Source organism: Phasianus colchicus, chromosome 22, assembly GCF_987193195.1.
Source record: "Phasianus colchicus chromosome 22, bPhaCol1.hap1.1, whole genome shotgun sequence".
NCBI classification, from domain to species: domain Eukaryota; kingdom Metazoa; phylum Chordata; class Aves; order Galliformes; family Phasianidae; genus Phasianus; species Phasianus colchicus.
Genome location: NC_143457.1, coordinates 2,246,821 through 2,264,646, shown reverse-complemented (window position 1 = coordinate 2,264,646; position 17,826 = coordinate 2,246,821). Strand labels below are relative to the sequence as shown.

The 17,826-nt window shown below is 42.4% G+C and overlaps 2 protein-coding genes across 5 annotated transcripts in view; one reads left to right on the top strand and one right to left on the bottom strand.

Annotated features, from left to right (window-relative positions):
• The window catches only part of DHRS3 (dehydrogenase/reductase 3), a 164,186-nt gene that overhangs the window by 119,274 nt on the left and 27,086 nt on the right, over positions 1-17,826 (top strand). The window contains exons 3-7 of one of the 4 annotated variants that reach the window (XM_090123120.1): positions 568-695; positions 5,014-5,195; positions 6,508-6,579; positions 14,714-14,835; positions 15,913-15,993. The gene's annotated coding sequence lies outside the window, so the exon portion shown is untranslated. Of the gene's footprint in view, positions 1-567; positions 696-5,013; positions 5,196-6,507; positions 6,580-14,699; positions 14,836-15,832; positions 15,994-17,826 lie in introns of those variants that run through there. The other 3 variants (XM_090123118.1, XM_090123119.1, XM_031613601.2) reach the window with 3 other exon arrangements.
• On the bottom strand, positions 2,073-10,016 carry LOC116242597 (arylacetamide deacetylase-like 4). Its single transcript, XM_031613433.2, has 4 exons — positions 9,757-10,016; positions 5,022-5,238; positions 4,192-4,255; positions 2,073-2,929 (listed from the first exon to the last, which is right to left on the bottom strand). The coding sequence occupies exons 1-4, from the start codon at positions 9,925-9,927 to the stop codon at positions 2,158-2,160; spliced, it is 1,224 nt and encodes a 407-aa protein (XP_031469293.1). The 5' UTR covers positions 9,928-10,016; the 3' UTR covers positions 2,073-2,157.

Genomic DNA, 17,826 nt, shown 5'->3' with positions numbered 1-17,826 from the left:
TTATTTTAAGTGAGGTAATCAGATGGGGAAACCTATCATCAAGTTTACTTAGGAGAATGGGGTAAGGTGGTTAATCCTTACAGGAGGTGGCACAGCCTGAGTGGATTCAATGGTCTTTTGGGGGTTTAGGGAGATTTGAGAAACACACACCAAAAGTTATGTTTGGAGGCTCTTCTATTGATTTCTTGAATCTTTGTGTGCATGCTTGTTTCCTTAGTTTTGTGCTGTGTGCAGGATGGCAGAAACGAGTGCCCATAATGCTCAAATGCAAAGCCAGCTTTTAGAGAGGCTGGGCACCAATGGGCGACGTGTGGTGTGCAGTGCTGCTGAGGGCTTTGAACTTTTGCTTCAGGTCACTTTGGTTACCAAATTCTCTTGCATCAGACAGGAGGAGGGACTTCCATTCCAGAAACCTTAGAAACCACATCTGGGAATCAATAAAAGGACAGTTGTGAAGATGACATGCATGTAATAAATTGATCCTGAATAAAGATAAGCCAATGACTCCCAGGTTAGACTGAAGTTCATGGAGACATACCCAAGATAACTGTGAGTGTTCTTGTGCAGGTAGCAAGACTGATGTGGCAGAGCAGACCGCCATGGATTAACTGCTCCAATGCAAGCCAGCATTTTGCACTGCTTTCGTAGCAAACCCTGGTGCACTTCTGGCCCAGCTTCTACCAACACGTCAACTGGTAAGCCAGCCTTATAGTCAGGTCAGAAACCAAAATGACTTGCCAATTTCACACCAAGTCCTGTTATCAAAACAAATCCTGTAATCCTCAACCAGCACAGCTTTGTAAGCTTCGTCACATTGTTTACTCTTGGGAGAATTTCATTGCTTGAAGAGTAAATTATTAACACCAGCAACAGGGAAAATGGAACCAAGTTCCAATTGTGTCCATGGAGCACAAAGAAACACCATTTCATTTTGCAGAGAACAAGAATTCACAAGTAACTACTGGTTGCTCCAGAGGTTTCTAAGTACTACCGTGTCACCACATTTAATTAATATGGTGACAGTGTGAAGAATTTAACCCAGCATTTTCTTCCTACTCACAGTTCAGCTGGTGGAGAAGAAAGATAACGCCCTGCCTTCTTTCCACACTTTTATCTGCATGGCTATTACAAGAGCAGAGTGATTGCATAGGAATGATGAAATGTTTTACAATCCTTAGGCATTGCATGGCCAGCTCTTTTGACATGCTCTGGCACTCAGCCAGGCATCTGCCTTTATAAATGTGGATCCGTCCTAAAAAACAAATCTAGCCTAATGTTGCAACTCAAAGGATTCTATGGTTATTATTTTTCCTTTGCTTTGGGCATTAGCAGAAACTATTCTTGCCATTTTAGTGCTGTTTTATGAATTTACCCTCAAGTTCTCATCTAATAACTGCATTATTACTTAACAAAAATGCTGTGTCTGTCTCCCTGAATAGGAGCCAATGCCCCTCAGAAAGGAGCTTCACAGATTATAGCTTAGAGGACATTCAGTGATGTCTGTCAGATTCCATTTGGAATCACTGAACTCTAGAATTGTTTGAGTTGGAAGGGGCCCTGAAAGGCCAAAAGAGCCTTCTACATTGCCACTCTCAGATACTTACATGGAAAGCTCCAACAGCTTTGACTTGTTACTCCCTTCTGTGCCACCCATTGTGCTGTAAGCTAAGATCTGCAAGTACACTCCATTTCCCCCTTCAGGTTTTACAGCCAGGTCCAAACCCAAGGGCTGAATATGCCTATAAATCAATGGCAATCACTGCTTGTTTCAGGGACTGTGAACGAATCTTTGCCCTGCAGAGGCTTTCAGGCTTTCATTTTATCTGTATTCTCATACTGCTTTTGTCTGTGTGATCCGTGTGCATGCATTTATGGTTATTTTGTGTGTTTTGCTGTATAAATCATGAGCTTTCATTCTTTGACAAAAGAACAGAAATTCTTAAAACAGAAAAAGAGAAGCAAAACAAGGATAAAATATTAGTTAATGGATAAGAAACCAGAAAGGAAGATGGAAACCACATCATGCTTCCAAGTAGGAGCAACTGAAAGCCAGAAGTCAGCAGATTGCACTATCAGAAGTTATCACTTCTTGACACTCAGTGATTAACTGAAATGCACTCGCTCTGCGAGGTAGTTCAGTGTATTGAAGGAGACATTTTAACAGCCTTTTATAAAATTTACAATGTGATCCATTATTTTACTCGCCGAGGGAAAAGAGAAAATGCCATAACCCAAAAAGCACAGCACACCGTGGAAGCCATCTTCAATGTGGTACCAGGTCACCTTGATATTGTTGTCTTCCAGCCTCTTCTTGTACAGCAGCCCATCATCCCTGAGCACGTCGTGCTCACAGGTGATAATACAGGTGTCGGGTAGGCAGCCAACAACAGCATCTTCTGCTAAGAGTGGTGAAAACCTTGTCTCAAACATTTGTTTCACTTCCTCATGGACCTGGGGTATGTATGAGGCGGGGAACGGTGGCTTGTAGTCCTGTTTAAATTTCTCCGGGATAAGATCTGGATGTATCCATTTCCTGTATCTCAAATTCATGCTCTCAGGAACGTGAGAACCTGCCAAGACAGCTTCCATCAAAGAACAATCCTTCCTCAGGTACATCAGGATGAAACAGACCATCCGTTCCAGGGACAGCAAGCCAGAGGAAGCACTCTTCTGGTGAGACGGCAGGTTGAAGTTCAGGGCTTGGACGAATGGATAGATCAAGATCTGGGCACGTATCTTTGGGATGTCTGTTCTGTTCACAAGTTCTTGGCAAGTAGATGTTGCAAAAGTGCCCCCTGCACTGTCCCCACACACAATGATCCGATCGGGATCCACACCGTAGTTCTTGGCAGTCCTCAAAAAGTGGATGGTGGCAGTGGCACAGTCCAAGGTCTGGGTTGGGTAGCTGTGCTCAGGAGCCAAGCGGTACCTGGAAGGTATAGAAGACTTTCTACATACTTGTGTGTCTGTAAATTGCTTTATTCTGGCATAATTTAAGAGCACAGAGGCTTTCATGGTGCAGTCCCACCACCCAACTTATGCAAACCCACACATTTACTCAATTTGTGCCCCAGATGTTTGTGCCTGTGATCAAAGTTCATGCCAGCAGGGCGGTCTGCCATCCTCCCTTTGCACTGACTGTGGGTACCATGGATGTACATCCTGCATACCCAAAGGTGCAACTGATTTTTGGATCCTGAGGACACTGATCATTACATTTACTATTATATTTTATATTATCATGTCGTATTTTATTATTCTATATGAGTATGGATTTGTATGCTATTATTACACTTTAATATACTAAGAGTAATTTAATGACACTTATAAAACACCATGCAGTGAATGTTCAGTGGTGATGAAATAGCTTCCTGCAGACAGTTATTTCATTTATTTTGTTAACTGGGACAAATGGATTACAGGGGAGCGATGATAACATAAGGCTCTCTTTGTTTAGTTCTTAACCAACAACGTTCTTTCTTAGATGAAAGAAAGTCACATCAAAGTGAATGAAGCAAGATGCACCTCCATAGCCATGGCTCTTTATTCTCTGCATTTGTGATCTTTCGGGAGAATATTAGTTGAATAAGGAAAAGAGAAATTCTGAGGCAGCAGTGCAGGTTTTCTCTGCTCATAGAATCACAGAATCATAGAATGGCCTAGGTTGAAAAGGAGCACAGTGCTCATCCAGTTCCAACCCCCTGCTATGTGCAGGGTCACCAACCAGCAGCCCAGGCTGCCCAGAGCCACATCCAGCCTGCAGGGATGGGGCATCCACAGCCTCCTTGGGCAACCTGTTCCAGTGCCTCACCACCCTCTGGCTGAAAAACTTCCTCCTCATATCCAACCTAAACCTCCCCAGTCTCAGTTTAAGACCATTCCCCCTTGTCCTATCACTATCACCCTCCTGTTTATACACTCCCCTCAAGTACTGGAAGACCACAATGAGGTCTTCCCAAATCCTTCTCTTCCCCAAGTTACCCCTGTTAACCCTCCTCTGTTGGCTGAAGCGCACTGTTTCTACTTTCCACTTAATTAAGTCTATGGATTAATAAGTTAAACGTCCTAATAATTGCTTTTGTTATTGCTAAACCCAAGTCAGTGTATGTTGTTGTCATGCACGTGCTGGCTTGCACATGTCTGTGTAAGGACAGACTTTCCCAGAGCTCAGTTTCTTCAAGCTCAACTTACCCAACTGACACCACCACGGAATCAGACTTCTTGGCTATGTGCTGGCATATTCTTTCATGGCTTTCTGAAGAACAAACATGAATGGAATTAATGTCTTTGAATACCTGCAGCAATATCCTCCCTTTTATAACACCTCAGTTGAGGTGTGCAGAGCTGAGCACTTAACAATCTCATTAAAGAGTTAGAAAACCATTCCACTGTAAGTCAGTGGGCAGGATTATGCCTCTCACAATGTATTTAAAGATACACTGGGTTTCTCTTCTACTTTAGTTCAGTTCTTACTACATTTAAAAGACTTGGTTTGTTGCCATTTGCTCAATAATACGTTCTACCTTAAATTACAGAATTCTAACACGTTTTAATACGTGTTTGTATCTTTTGGAGCTTCTTTGATTGCATGCTTGCAATTATGTGCTTTCTCTAATCAATTAAACTGAAAAAAAGTCAAGTTAATTAATTTAATTGAAGGACCTGGGGCACACATTTAAGACCAGGTGCTGTATGCCTCTGGGGAAGGGGTCCAATGGAGGAATGCAGGAGTTAATAACTTCTGTCATGTTTTCAGACCAAAACAGATGCCTTCATTGTTGTAAGGGATATATATGGCATAAATAGGGCTCTATCCTACAAAGAATAATTTAGATATCCAATAAGGGCAGATTAAAAAGTGAAAAAGTAAAATCAAGCATTGCGTTGTGTCTCTCGGTTGCCCAAGCTAAGCCTCCATCACTTCTGAGGTTCAAAACAATTTCTAAAAATACATAATTAATGAGCGTGAGTAGCGTAAAAAATAATGATTAAAAATCACATTTTCTCTTCCAGTTCCTTACTTATGCTTCCGTACATCCCACATCCTCCATGGAACAGGACGACTCCCCTCCTCTTGCTGGCAGATGGTGATGTTGGGAGGTAGATCCTCACTGGCACCTCACCAAAGAGCAAATCCTTTATGAGGAGCTCCGAAGCCCCCCATGCCCTCAGTCCATTAGAGAACATCCTTATAAGTACGTGCTTCTTACAGATACCCAAACTTGCTGATTTATTTGCCTAGATATAACAGAAAAAATAAGAAATTAGAATAGAAAATCCAAGCCTTTCCACTCTGTTGGGACCACAGGAGGCCACAAGTGGCCTTTCTCTGTGTTATATTAGGGAGAATTGCATTGGGTGTTTGCTGCTGTACAGGATTTTCATTAAAAAAGCTCTGTGATTTGAGTTGTGAAAATGTACATCTTCGTGGTTTGAGATAATGCTGTTTTCAGAAGAATGTTGCAATACTTCTTCCATTGAATGTCCCATATAAATCCCTTCTTATTTCTGTAATCTGGTTTTATCACACATCAGCAGTTTGTTTAGGCATGCAGTGTAGGTGTCATGAGGTCTGAGCCTCCTTTTCTTGTCCATGAAGAGAAAGAGGCATCTCTAGAGGACAGTTCCAACCTCAGGTATATTAAGCTGTGCTCTGCTGCTCATCACCATTTGTTATAAAGGGAGTCTGACCACTCCAGATGGCTCAGCTGAAGGACTGAAGGTAAGGTGAGATGGAAATGTCCCAGCCATGACAGTAACTGAGTGGTCTTTGATCACCTCCAGCCACAGGATCAGTGACAACAAGGTTTTAGAAAGTCAGTGATGCTTGTAATCAGTAATGAAATGCTGCTTCAAAGACCGTGGGGAGAATGGTTCTGAATGTTATCTCCTCCATTTGTGAAACCTTTATCAAGATCCCACAGGTATTCAGGAAATGGCTCTACAGACAGTTTCTTAAATCCAGCAGGGAAAACAAAGTATGTTTGTTAAGGGTGAATAATGTCCTCTTATCCAAAGCCATTCAATTACTGATAATTGAGATAGATAGCCTGAGGATCACACTGGAATCCCCCTTTATTTTGAGCATGGTTTCTAAGTGATGCATTTCCTGCTAGGGACAATACTTCTTTTCCTATTCAATGATGACTTAATTACCATTACAAACGGAATGATGGTGATCATAACAAGCAATTTGCAAATTGTGTTGTTCTCTTCTGAGCAATGTATGCACTGTATCAATGCCTCATCAACTAATGGCCAGCTGTGCTTTTGTAACTTAATGTTTCTGACTTCTCCTTTTTCTTTCTTTTTTTTTGTTGAAGTGACGATTTTGGGATGGTTGAAGTGAACACAATTGCTCATCTGTGTTTATTTGATCTCCTCTGCACTTTCTAACATCCCTGTTTTTTTAACAGAGCCTTCAAGTGACGAGTATTAATAATATATATGATAAACTTGGTATCAGGACATTCTGTGTAAGTATCCTCTTTCCTTTCCTTATCCTAGGAGCTCCTGGCATCACAGACACATCTTCGGTTGTAAAGAAAAGAACTGCCATAAAGAAGAATGGGGAATTTGGTATGTTATTCAGTTTTCCACTGAGAAACTTTTTCTTGATCAATAATTAGAAAATACTTCAGAAACAGTAACAGTACACTCAAAATATAGGAGGTATGGCTATTTCTAGGTGTATATGATTGTATTAGTAGGTGAACGTATTATGTAAGCCAGATTCTAAAATTTGTGTTTGTATAAGAAAAGGAGAACCCAAACCAGCATGCAATAATTTGAAAAACTGTTTGCTCAAATGCCTAAATTCTGGCACAGGCTTCTCTATACATTGAACATCATATGGTGACCAGATTTTTACTTTTCAGCAAATTAAGAAATCATATATGAAATAGGAAAAAGCACTCAGTTTGACCATCATGGACTTGGAGAGTCCATTTGACAGTCACTCTCTCTTACTCATCTCGAAGCATTGTGCTTTGCCAACCAAAATAATTATCAGAGCTTTATATCACAGTATGATATGCACAGTCTGAATGCAGGTATGTAGGAATGGATTAACACAGAAGCTATGTTGTGAGCTGGTAGACTTTCTCTCATCTTTTCCTTTTGAGATTTTCATTGATTTCTTCAAGAAAGCATGTACACAGGTGCAGCTGGAGCATCATATGTATGACATCTCCAGAAGATAGCTGCTTAACTGCTGAGCCATCTGAGGGATGCCTCAAATAAGTCCAGCAAAAAGGCAGAAGACTGTGCTGTGCTACAATAAAAAAGAGACCTTTCTTGCAACGTACATGGCAGGGAGCACAAAAGGAGATGTCACTGGCACAACAACAGCAACATTCATCAGAATAGCAGAATATTCTTGCACATGCACACTGCACGGAGCATCGTGTGCTTTGTAAGAAACCACACCAGGTCAATCACTAAGCCATGTGTGTTAGTGCCACATCCACACTGCTCCTCATTACCTCCAGGGACAGGGACCCCAGCACCTCCCTGGGCAGCCCATTCCAATGCCCAACCACCCGTTCTGTGATGCAGTTCTTCCTGCTGTCTGATCTAAACTTTATCCGATGCAAATGGAAGCCTTTTTTTCCCCACCTTTCTCTAGAAAGTGGGAGAGTAAAATATATGGAAATTGGTGGTTTGAGGAATAATTGAGGATAACAGCATGAACTTTGAATAAGCTTTCATCATACAGATTAGTGAGTTTCTTTCCCAATATGGAGCAAAGTTAAACTTTACATTATAACTCAGTTGTTGCATAGTGAAGCAACTCAGACACTGGTACGACTTCCTGCCAAATGGGTCAGAGATGGTGGCCTTCCAGGCAGGAATAGGACAAGGGATGCACAAAGCAATTCCTCACCACACATTGACTGATGCCCAGCCAGTCCCCAGACAACAGCTGCCCCCCAGGTCAGCTCCCTTCAGTTTTATAGCTTTTCTCACTACATCATAGGGTATGGAAAACTCCTTTGGCCATGTTGGGGCAGCTGCTCTGGTTCTCTCCCCTCCCTGCTCTGTGGGACCCCCAGCTGCCTCATTGGCAGGACAGTATGAGATGCTGAAAAACTGAAACATCCTTGGCTCTGTGCAGCACTGCTCAGCAACATGGACATGCTATCAACATTGTTCTTCTAAAGCCAAAGCATAGCATCATACCAAACACTATGAAGAAAATAAACTCTGTCCCAGCTGAAACCAGTTGTAGAAGCAGCTTCAGTAAAGAGAGTCATCTGAAAGAACCCTTTCATCAAACCAAGTACAGAAACATGGGAGAACTAATAACATTCAGTCATTTAGTTGTTTTATGTTTATATGTAGCTTAACACGAGGAGCAGTCTGAAATATGTAAGGACAGCAACTCTTCCTTCACACCAGGCATTGTAGATAGGTACACATGGCATAAGCCATTGGAGGACGAGAGACCTGGTTTGGTGAAAGCATGTAGATTCAAGCAACCCATGTAAGTCTTTCTTTGTATCACCCCAAATGACTTTTCAGGATTACTGCACACTGCATATAACTTAAGGATGATGGAACATTGCTGCTTGAGATGAACCCCATACAAACGCTAATGAAATCACTCTGGTTTTCCTACAGACTTCCATTTGATATAGAATCATGGAATCTTTTAGGTTGGAAGAGACCTGTAAGATCACCAAGTCTGACCATAATTCAAGTCCATGCATAATGATACCTGCCAAACATGTTATAAGGCTTAGGCTGATCTATCTTCTCTTGTATTCTTGGAAAATATCTTGGGCAAGAGCTGTTTCTTACCCTGCTGGCAACGCATATAGCACAGTCTAGTTTACAAGTACATAAATTAGAAGTAGTAATAGCTCTTGTGACTGAACTTACTTTGATCAGGAGGTTAGATTAGGGCCACAAAAATGATTCAGGGATGGACAGATTGAGAGCTGGGGGCTGTATAGGCTGGAGATGGGAAGGCTCTGCAGAGAGCTGAGAGCAGCCTGCTGGTATCTAAAGGGGCAGTAAGAAACGAGGGGACAGACTCTTCAGCAGTATCTGTGTTGAAAGGAAATGGTTTCCAACTAAAGAAGGGAGATTTAGGTTGGATTTAAGGAAAAAATCTTTTACAGTGAGGCACTGGCACAAGTTGCCCAGAGAGGTAATGATGCCCCATCCTTACAGACACCCAAGGTCAGGATGGAGGTGCTCTGAGCACTGATGGAGCTGTGGGTGTCCCTGCTCATAGCAGGGGGTTGGACCAGATGGCCTTTAGGTCCCTTCCAACTCTAAGGATTCTATGATTCTATGATTCTATGATTAGATTACCTCCAATATACATGATTCTATGTTAATTCATTAAGACACAGTAGTTTAGTCACTGCAGAAATAAGAATAGAATCATGAGTACAACAATTACTACAGATAGATAAAAATTTAGGAAATTACTTCAAATAGATCAGAGTGCCCTGGGATACAGAAGGTTCATTTATCAGGTCTTCAGCCCTTCTGTTTTTCACTGGACCGATCATTTCATTACAAAAGGCAATCAAGTTACAATTGCAGGGTAAATATACAAATCTCAGCATTTAAGAGATCTCACCTCACGTAAGCAGCTTTTATGGACAGTATTAAAATACCAAAGTTGTGTTACCATACGATTCCCATTACACACAGCTGCAATATTTAAATGCTATGTTCATAGTTCTACTCACGTTTTCCCTTTCCTGAAAATCACAATATCACAGAGCACGATAAACTCACCAGAATTTCAATCATAGTAAAAAGCCAATTATAGAAGCTGAGCTTTGATGGCTGGTCAACATCACGAGGAATTTTTGCCTTGAAGGAATGATAAGAAGCTTCAATTAAAACCCATAATAGGAAAGCAAGTAGAATTCCTGCTATTATTGTCAGAGCGTAAAATAATTCCATTTCTCTTTGGAGAGGGTGATTTTGTAGTGAACTGTTCGATACAACTCTGTCAATATTTATATCCTCCAGATTGACCCAACGGAGAAGTCATTTGCATACCAAACTTCCTCCACCCTCCACCTACAGATCAGGCCGCTGGATGCTGGCAACGTGCAAACATCCGGCAGTGCCAGCTCTTACAGCTTCATTTAGCATGGCCAAAGTAATGCCTGCACTACATGCATCAAGATACGTCACTACTCTGTGTATTCCCACATTGCAAATGGATTTTAGTTTTCGTCTGGTTTAGTTTTGTATTCTGATGCATGGGTCTGAATGACCTGTTTGTTTATTCGTTCGCTCACTGCCATTATGAGGCATGGTAGAGCACACCAAGAAGCTCTGGGAGTACTTTAGGGTGCCCTTGAGTACACTGGGGTGCCCTTGGAGACATCTAGAGCATACTGGGGGATCTCTAGTACATCCTAGAGCGTGCTGGACAGCTCCAGGAGTCTTGTAGGGTGCCCTAGATACTCTGGGGGGCTTCTAGGCACACAGGGAAGGCTCCAGGACATCCTAAAACACACTGAGGAGAACTCTAGGAGTACTAGAAGCTCTAGGATTATTAGGGTTCCCTAGAGGAGCCCTTGGAGGCCTCTGGGGCCCAGAAACATCTGTGGTGGTATTCCCTCAGAGTATGGGTTCTTGACTGAAAAAGTGAATCATTTCTAGCTGTTCTTTTGGCTACGAAAGAGGAAAATGAAACATACCTGCCTAGAAAAAACTCGTTTACACAATATATGTCTCTTCTTAAGGGAAATAGGGAGAAATCTTTATATGAATAAGTCAGTAGGCTGAAGAAATGTTCAGCTATTTGGACTGAGGGTAAACAGATTGAGTCATAAGAGAGAAACTACCGGATGATAAGAGTGACTAGACTGGATTCTTATGTGAATAGGTCTAATTTAACCTTAGTGGAATTCAGCAAACACAGCTATTCGAACTATGTGGTTCAAAATCCTGAAAATAAAATAAAATAAGGGTGTTAAGCATAAGAAATCCATATAAGAAAGTCATAACAGAATTCTCAGCTTAACTCAGCAGGACTGGAACATGATCACAGTATGCATCCTTCCAAAACTAACCCAAGTTATTTGACTAAGCTGAGGATTCATTGATCCCTTCCATCACTGGGAGGTGGAGCACACTTTGCTCAGCCCCTCCACCCACTTAGCCATCCAGCCCTGTGGACATATGTCAATTTTAATGATTTAAACAGACAAATAAAGCCATAAACTAAAGCAAAAATTAATTTCTGGGAAACATGTAATGAATATAACTAATCTGTCCTAAAATTAATAGTTTCTAAGTTCTGAACCAGGACTTTCAGAGCAGCAGCTCACCATTAGAGAGACTGGAGGAGTAGTGGGCATCCTACAAAGAGTTATTCATGGACTTTGGCACTGGTCGCTTTGGGGGAATTATTTTTTATCAAATGGTGCTGGAGAATGTTTAATTGGAGGACAGAGATGGTTGTTCTGTAAAAGCATCTCTGTTGGTTTATTCTACAGGTCAGCTGCTAGCAGATAACTGGATCAGTGCATGCTGTGGTTATAAGTGACGTTTCTTCCTCCAGAGATTCAGCTAATCCTATCCTTGTGATAGCTGGCATTGGTGCACACGGGCATTGATAAGAGTGCAGAAGGCCCTATAAGGGTTAGCTGGCCTTTGGAAGCCGTGGGTTGTTTACCCCATGTATCATTTGCTCCTATGTCCACTTCCAAAACTGCTGTTCACTTAAAAATATTAGCGGTACCAATTTGAGGGCGTAATGGCAGTGATTCAGTAAGGATGGGCAGATTGGCTTTCTGCTAACAGTGGGTTCAGTGCTTGAAACTTTCAGATGAGTTATTAAAAAATCCAGCTAATCCTTGCAGAAATCATCATCACTGATCTAGTGGTGGGCAACCCTGCCCATGGCAGGGGGTTGGAGGTAGGTAATCTTTAAGGTCACCTCCAACCTAAGCCATTCCATGACTCTATGAAAAGGTCAGTGGGTTAAGCTCCAGGAGGGAAGATTAAGTGTCAGGGGGAAGTTTGTCAGAGAGAGCGTGGTGAGGTGCTGGAACAGCTGCCCAGAGAGGTTGTGGATGCCCCATCCATCCCTGGAGGTGTTCAAAGCCAGGTTGGATGGAGCCCTGGCAGCCTGGTCTAGTACCAGCTCTGGAGTTTGGTGGTCCTGTAGCAGGGATTGGAACTTGATGATCCTTGGGGTCCCTTCCAACCCAAGCCACTCTATGATTCTATGAATCTGAATGTCTGAATGAACACAGCGTCATCCCTCTGTGCCTTTTGCCTTAGCCCAGCTGTATCTCTCTGGAGATCTTATTTTCCCATCATTTGATTTGTAATGTGATCTTACTTCCCCATGTTCCTAAAGCTGACCCATCCTCACCTTCCAACCGAAAGCATTTTCCATTGATGATTATTTTCTTCTTCTTATGTCCTGGTGAACCACTGGCTTTGGAAAGAAATCATAACCACTTTTAATGAGAATGTGTAAAGAAGGCATTGTTCATAAGGACTCAGGGAAGATTTCCTCTACAGCCTTATCCCTTAGCTAGTTTACAAGCTTCCAGTGCAAAAGTTTTCAAGAATAAACCTACTGTTCAGTTTTTGTCTGAATCCATATCACATTGGTTTAGTCAGATTTCACTTCAGACTCTCGAAACAATAAACTCCTTCTCTAATTTTAATTGCCTTAAGGGCTTAATTCTTCACCAGTTCTTGTGTGTTAGAGTTTTGTCAGGACTGAGGGATTAATGAGAGCGTCTGGCAAGTTCTGAGTGATGTAAAGGTGAGGTAAATGTACAAAACAAAATGTTAGATGAGTTCATCAGTTTAACACTGCATAGACACTGCATTCCTGGACATCAGGGCAGCCTCTTGTAGGGGTCAACCAGCCCACGACAGGAGTTTGGAACTGGGTGATCTTTAGATTCCCCTCCAACCTAAGCCATTCTATGATTCTTTGATGGTTCTGTGATTCCTGCCAACACGTGGTATTTCCCCCTGTTCTCTCTTTCAATATGAGGACACGAGCTAATAGGCTGAGATGGCTTTGGCTTCTAATTAAACCAAGGTGAGAAAAAAGACAGGCAGTTACTGCAAATTATAAAATCTAATATTCAAAGAGACGATTAAGCAATTGAAAGAAACAGCACATCCTGGATGTTGCATCCCTTTTTCTGAATTCCTGATAGCACCTACAAGCACTTTGAGCGTTCTTCTTATAAAGGCATTTGGTTTTGTGCATATTGGATTTAGAAAGGCTGTATCATCTGGATGATCTTAGAAGTCTTTTCCAACTTTAATGATCCTATGGCTCTATTAGGGGCATGGTTTTGTGGTCCATAGTCGTGGTAGGTGAACAGTTGGACTCGATGATCTTAGAGGACTTTTCCAACCATAATGAGTGGGTCTGTGGTTCTGCTCTTCTATCTAAAACTTAGGCTCACTCAGTAAAAGGTTTGCTGTATCTTTATTCCTAATGCTGATTTGCTGTGAGACCCTGGGAAAGCAGATTTCCAAATGTAGGTTTACACACAAGGCAGGACACAGGCTGCTTTCTGTCAAGGCTGGAAGCTGAACAGAAACCTGGTCCCTGTGAGCTTAGTCCATGGCAAAACTCCACTTACAATGCAACAATATCAGACTTTTAATACTTAATAGCATATAGAAGGACAGTGTGAAATCATAGGACCACTGGGACACATTTCAAATGGAAAATGTGAACTCAAGGGAAGAATGAAATCAAGAAGCACAAAAATACAGCTCTTGCTTTATCCAAATCTGACAGCAGTACTTCATGTAACAAAAACCAGATCGTCTTGGCCAAGGAGTTTCATTTTTAAAGAGAGGCTTAGTTTTAATCTCTGCCTGTGATGGATTGTCTGTGGTTAAGAACATGCATGGATGTAAAAAATTGGTACTACTGGACACCTTAGTAATGCAGATTTTCCATATTTAAGATATTTCCCTATTTAAGGCTTCCTTGGGCCTCTTTATAGAACCAGGAAGGTTTGTTCTGCAAAAATGGAACCTTTCTTTATGGAAGTGTGCAGGTAAAAGTCGCTTTTTCACTGCTGTTTATTCCTTCAGGAACAGGGAAGTAAGGAAAAGTATGTTCCTATGACTCTCATTGAGATGCTAGCACACATTGCTGAGTTTCAATTATTGTAGGCTCTAACCTGCCTTTAAATGAGCTTATCTAAATATGAACTGCAGGTTTAGCTTTAAGCTGGTGCTGTTGTTAAATATTCATGGTCAAATATTCAGAAAACATAAAATCATAGAGTGGATTAGTGGTTAGGACCTTAAAACCCATCCAGTTCCACCCCCTGCCATGGGCTGGGTTGCCATGAATGCATCTTTCAAGCTATGGTCCCAGGAATGAATCATTCTAAATTTAAACCTAATTATTCACAGTAGATTCATCAAAGTGCATTACAGCCCAACGCTTCTGTTAAGCAGCACAAACCCAAACACTGACAACCAGAAGTAGAATCAAAGTGAGTTACCACTGAGATGTGCAGCACGACTCTTCTTGTGCAAAACGGAACCCAACTTAGCTTAAAATGCCACGAAAATGGCTCAACCCAAAAATGACTGTGGGGTTTTGCAATCTGTACATTGCTGGGAGTGCATGCTCACGAAACAAATAGTTCAGTGCTGTGCAGCTATCTGAAATGCAGCATTAATTGTGGCATTAATTGTGATGGCGTCAGCAACTGATGCAATTCTGCAGTATTAACAGGCCTGCTTATGGAAAGCTGCAGTGCAATGGGGAAGGACTTCTGATAGGAGCATGGAAGAGATCATCAGGAACAAGTGCTGTGATGTGACAGACCCTCATTTTCACCACCCAAGGTACGGACCAAGACTTTGACTGAAAGCAATTAGTGACCAAACCTAAATGAAAGCGTGGTTTGAGTGTCACTCAAAAGAGATGGACTTTTTAAACAGAGGCACACATTGGATTTGTTGAGGAGATGGGAAAAGATCTCATGCCAAAGAGCACGTCGTGGTTACCAGGCAGCAGTGAGGTGAAATCCCAGAATACTCTTTTGCCACTTTTCAGAATGGAATTGCAATTCAAGGGGACAAACCTCAGTACGTGCAGCATTTAAAGCTCTCTGATTTTTCACTTCAGTCAGGTGAATTTCCAAATGACTTGCATGTATTTCACCAGGTTTATTGCAGACAAGAAGCTCTAACTCCAGCTTTGCTGGATTACCTGTTTCTTGCCCTTGTTGCACAGTGTATGAGCTTCTGGTTGCAACTGCTTCGAGGTGAATGCAAAGCAGAGCAGTAAAACAGTGAAAGAGTTCATACATTCACTGCAATCTGAAGGTGACGTTAGGAAAATCAAAATACTTCATTTGAAGTATGTAGCTGTGTCTTTTGGCTCCAGCTGCACGTTTGCACAACATTCATCCATAATGAATGGAAAAAAAAAAAACCAACAACCAGCCACTTTTAATATATTTCAGAATATAATTTAATGGGGAAACAGATAAATACTCACAGGACTATTTCCACTGGCACTGAAGGACTTGTGAACGTTTCAAAGAATCAAAAAATCAGACTTGCTTGAACTTCATATCCCTTCATTTTTAACACTGCTCCTTACTTCTATACCAAAAGTTGTTATATTTGTTACCAGTCCAGACACTGAGTCATTCCTGTTTAAGCCAGACACTGGGCTCTCTGTGTAATTTCTCTCTCCCCTTCAGAGTTTCTGGACTGAGAGGAAAGCTGTAATGCCAGGTGCCTCCCCCAGCTCCATTTCTAACTGTAAAAACACACAGAAGTGCTCAGTGCTGCCAAGCAGCCACGGAAATTCTCACAGCTCTGGTTATTTCAGATGCAGCTATGTTAGGGGGTACCTGGTTTTGAACAAGCTCTGCAGACTGCAGTTGCAATGGCTCAGCTTCTTCTCCCTAGAAGCCCCTCTCCTGGTCCCATATGATGAGGCTGTGACCATCGTTTGACTTTACTTCATGAAAGGAAAACTGGCATTGAAAGGTAAGAACTCTGCAAGCTTCTCTCTTAATCTTACTTTTTCTGGAAACCATTGTGGAAGTTTTAACAGTGCTGAAGTTGAAGGGATTTGGATGTTGTTCATGCTCAGTGTTGATAGAACCACACGTGATACAAGTTTGAATGTGGGAGGCACAAAAAATTCAGTCCTTATTTTTGTCACCAAATAACCCTTGAACCACATGGCAGCTTTGAGCTGTGGTTTCAAGAACATGCTTGATAATGAAACATAGAATCAGGTTTATTTTCAAAGGGATTTGGCTTCCTAGCTCACTGCTACTGGCTGTGTAATATAACTTCACTGCCTGTGTGTGGATGCTTTTAGATTCATGCAGCTCCATTGAAGTGGTCCTTTAGTAAACTGTAGGGGAAATTAAGCTTGAGAACATCCTTCAGTTTTGTCATTTGGATCCTTTCAGTGTCTGCAGAAGGGCTATAAGGAAGGAGACAGAGTCTTTAGCAGAGTCTGTTGTGACAGGACAAGGGGAAATGGTTTCCAACTAAAAGAAGGGAGATTTAAATGAGTATAAGAAGTTTTTTTACAATGAGGGCAGTGAGGCACTGCACAGACTGCCCAGAGAGGTGGTGCAGGCACCCAAGGCCAGGGAATGGGGCTCTGAGCACTCATGGAGCTGTGGGTGTCCCTGCTCAGTGCAGGGCTTGGACCTGATGGCCTTTAGGGTCCCTCCCAACTCCAACCATTCCATGATTTTTCAGTAATTCTAGTTTTTACCACTAGATGGCTTCCCAGGATAGTGGATATAGGTTGAGAATTCGCCTCTGGGGTTGGCTTCATTTTGGCACGTTCTTATTAATAGCACACTCGTCAAAACCAGCACGACTGAACCAGCAGCGTGAAGTTGACATCGCTGAGCATCTTCTGGCATCCTGTAAACTTTACATTTCAGATTATGACGGTGCTGCCACAACTGGTAATGCGGGGTGAGCAGCCCTGAGTTCAAAGGTAGAGAGGCCCCAGCACTGCTGCCTGGAGAAGTGATGATGCCCCATCCCTGGAGGTGCCCAAGGCCATAGATGGGCTGATCTGCTGGGGGGCAACCAGCTCATGGCAGAGGTTGGAACTGAATGGTCTTTAAGGTCCCCTCCAACTGAAGCCATTGTGTGAAATGTGCATTTAGACCCTCCTCAATATGCAAGGTACCCACCTCACGCTTCACAGTGCAAACAAACAACTCAGGGTCCTCATTGCAACATTTCTGCCCTTTCTCCTGTTACAACATAAAGTGCTACAGAGACCTTGTGTTGCAACTGTGCCCTTGTGTCTGGACGAAAGTCATGGAAAAGGAGAGAAAAATCATCACAGAATCACAGCATGGCTTACATTGGAGGGGACCTTAAAGACCATCCAGTTCCAACCCCCTGCTATGGGCAGAGCTGCCAACCACCAGCTCAGGCTGCCCATCCATCATCACCTTGAATGTCTCCAGGGATGAGGCACCCACAACCTCACTGGGCAGCAGTGCCAGGGCCTCAGTACCTCAAAGTAAAAGCTCTTTTCCTATCATCTAACCTAAATCCTACAGCTTGAAGCCATTCCCCCTTGTCCTGTCGCTATCAGACCATGAGAAAAGTCGCTGTTGATCAACACCCTGTTGATAAGCTCCCTTCAAGCACTGGAAGGCTGCAGCATCTCCTCAGAGCTTTCTCTTCTCCAAAAAACTGCTTGATGCAAGCAGTGCATCTCCCTTTGTCACTGCCCAGCCACTGACGGACAACACCAGCACGGAAAACCCACGAGCTGTCCATAAAACCATCGGCTGGGTGCTGACAGACGTTGAGCAGCTTGACTTGGGTTCA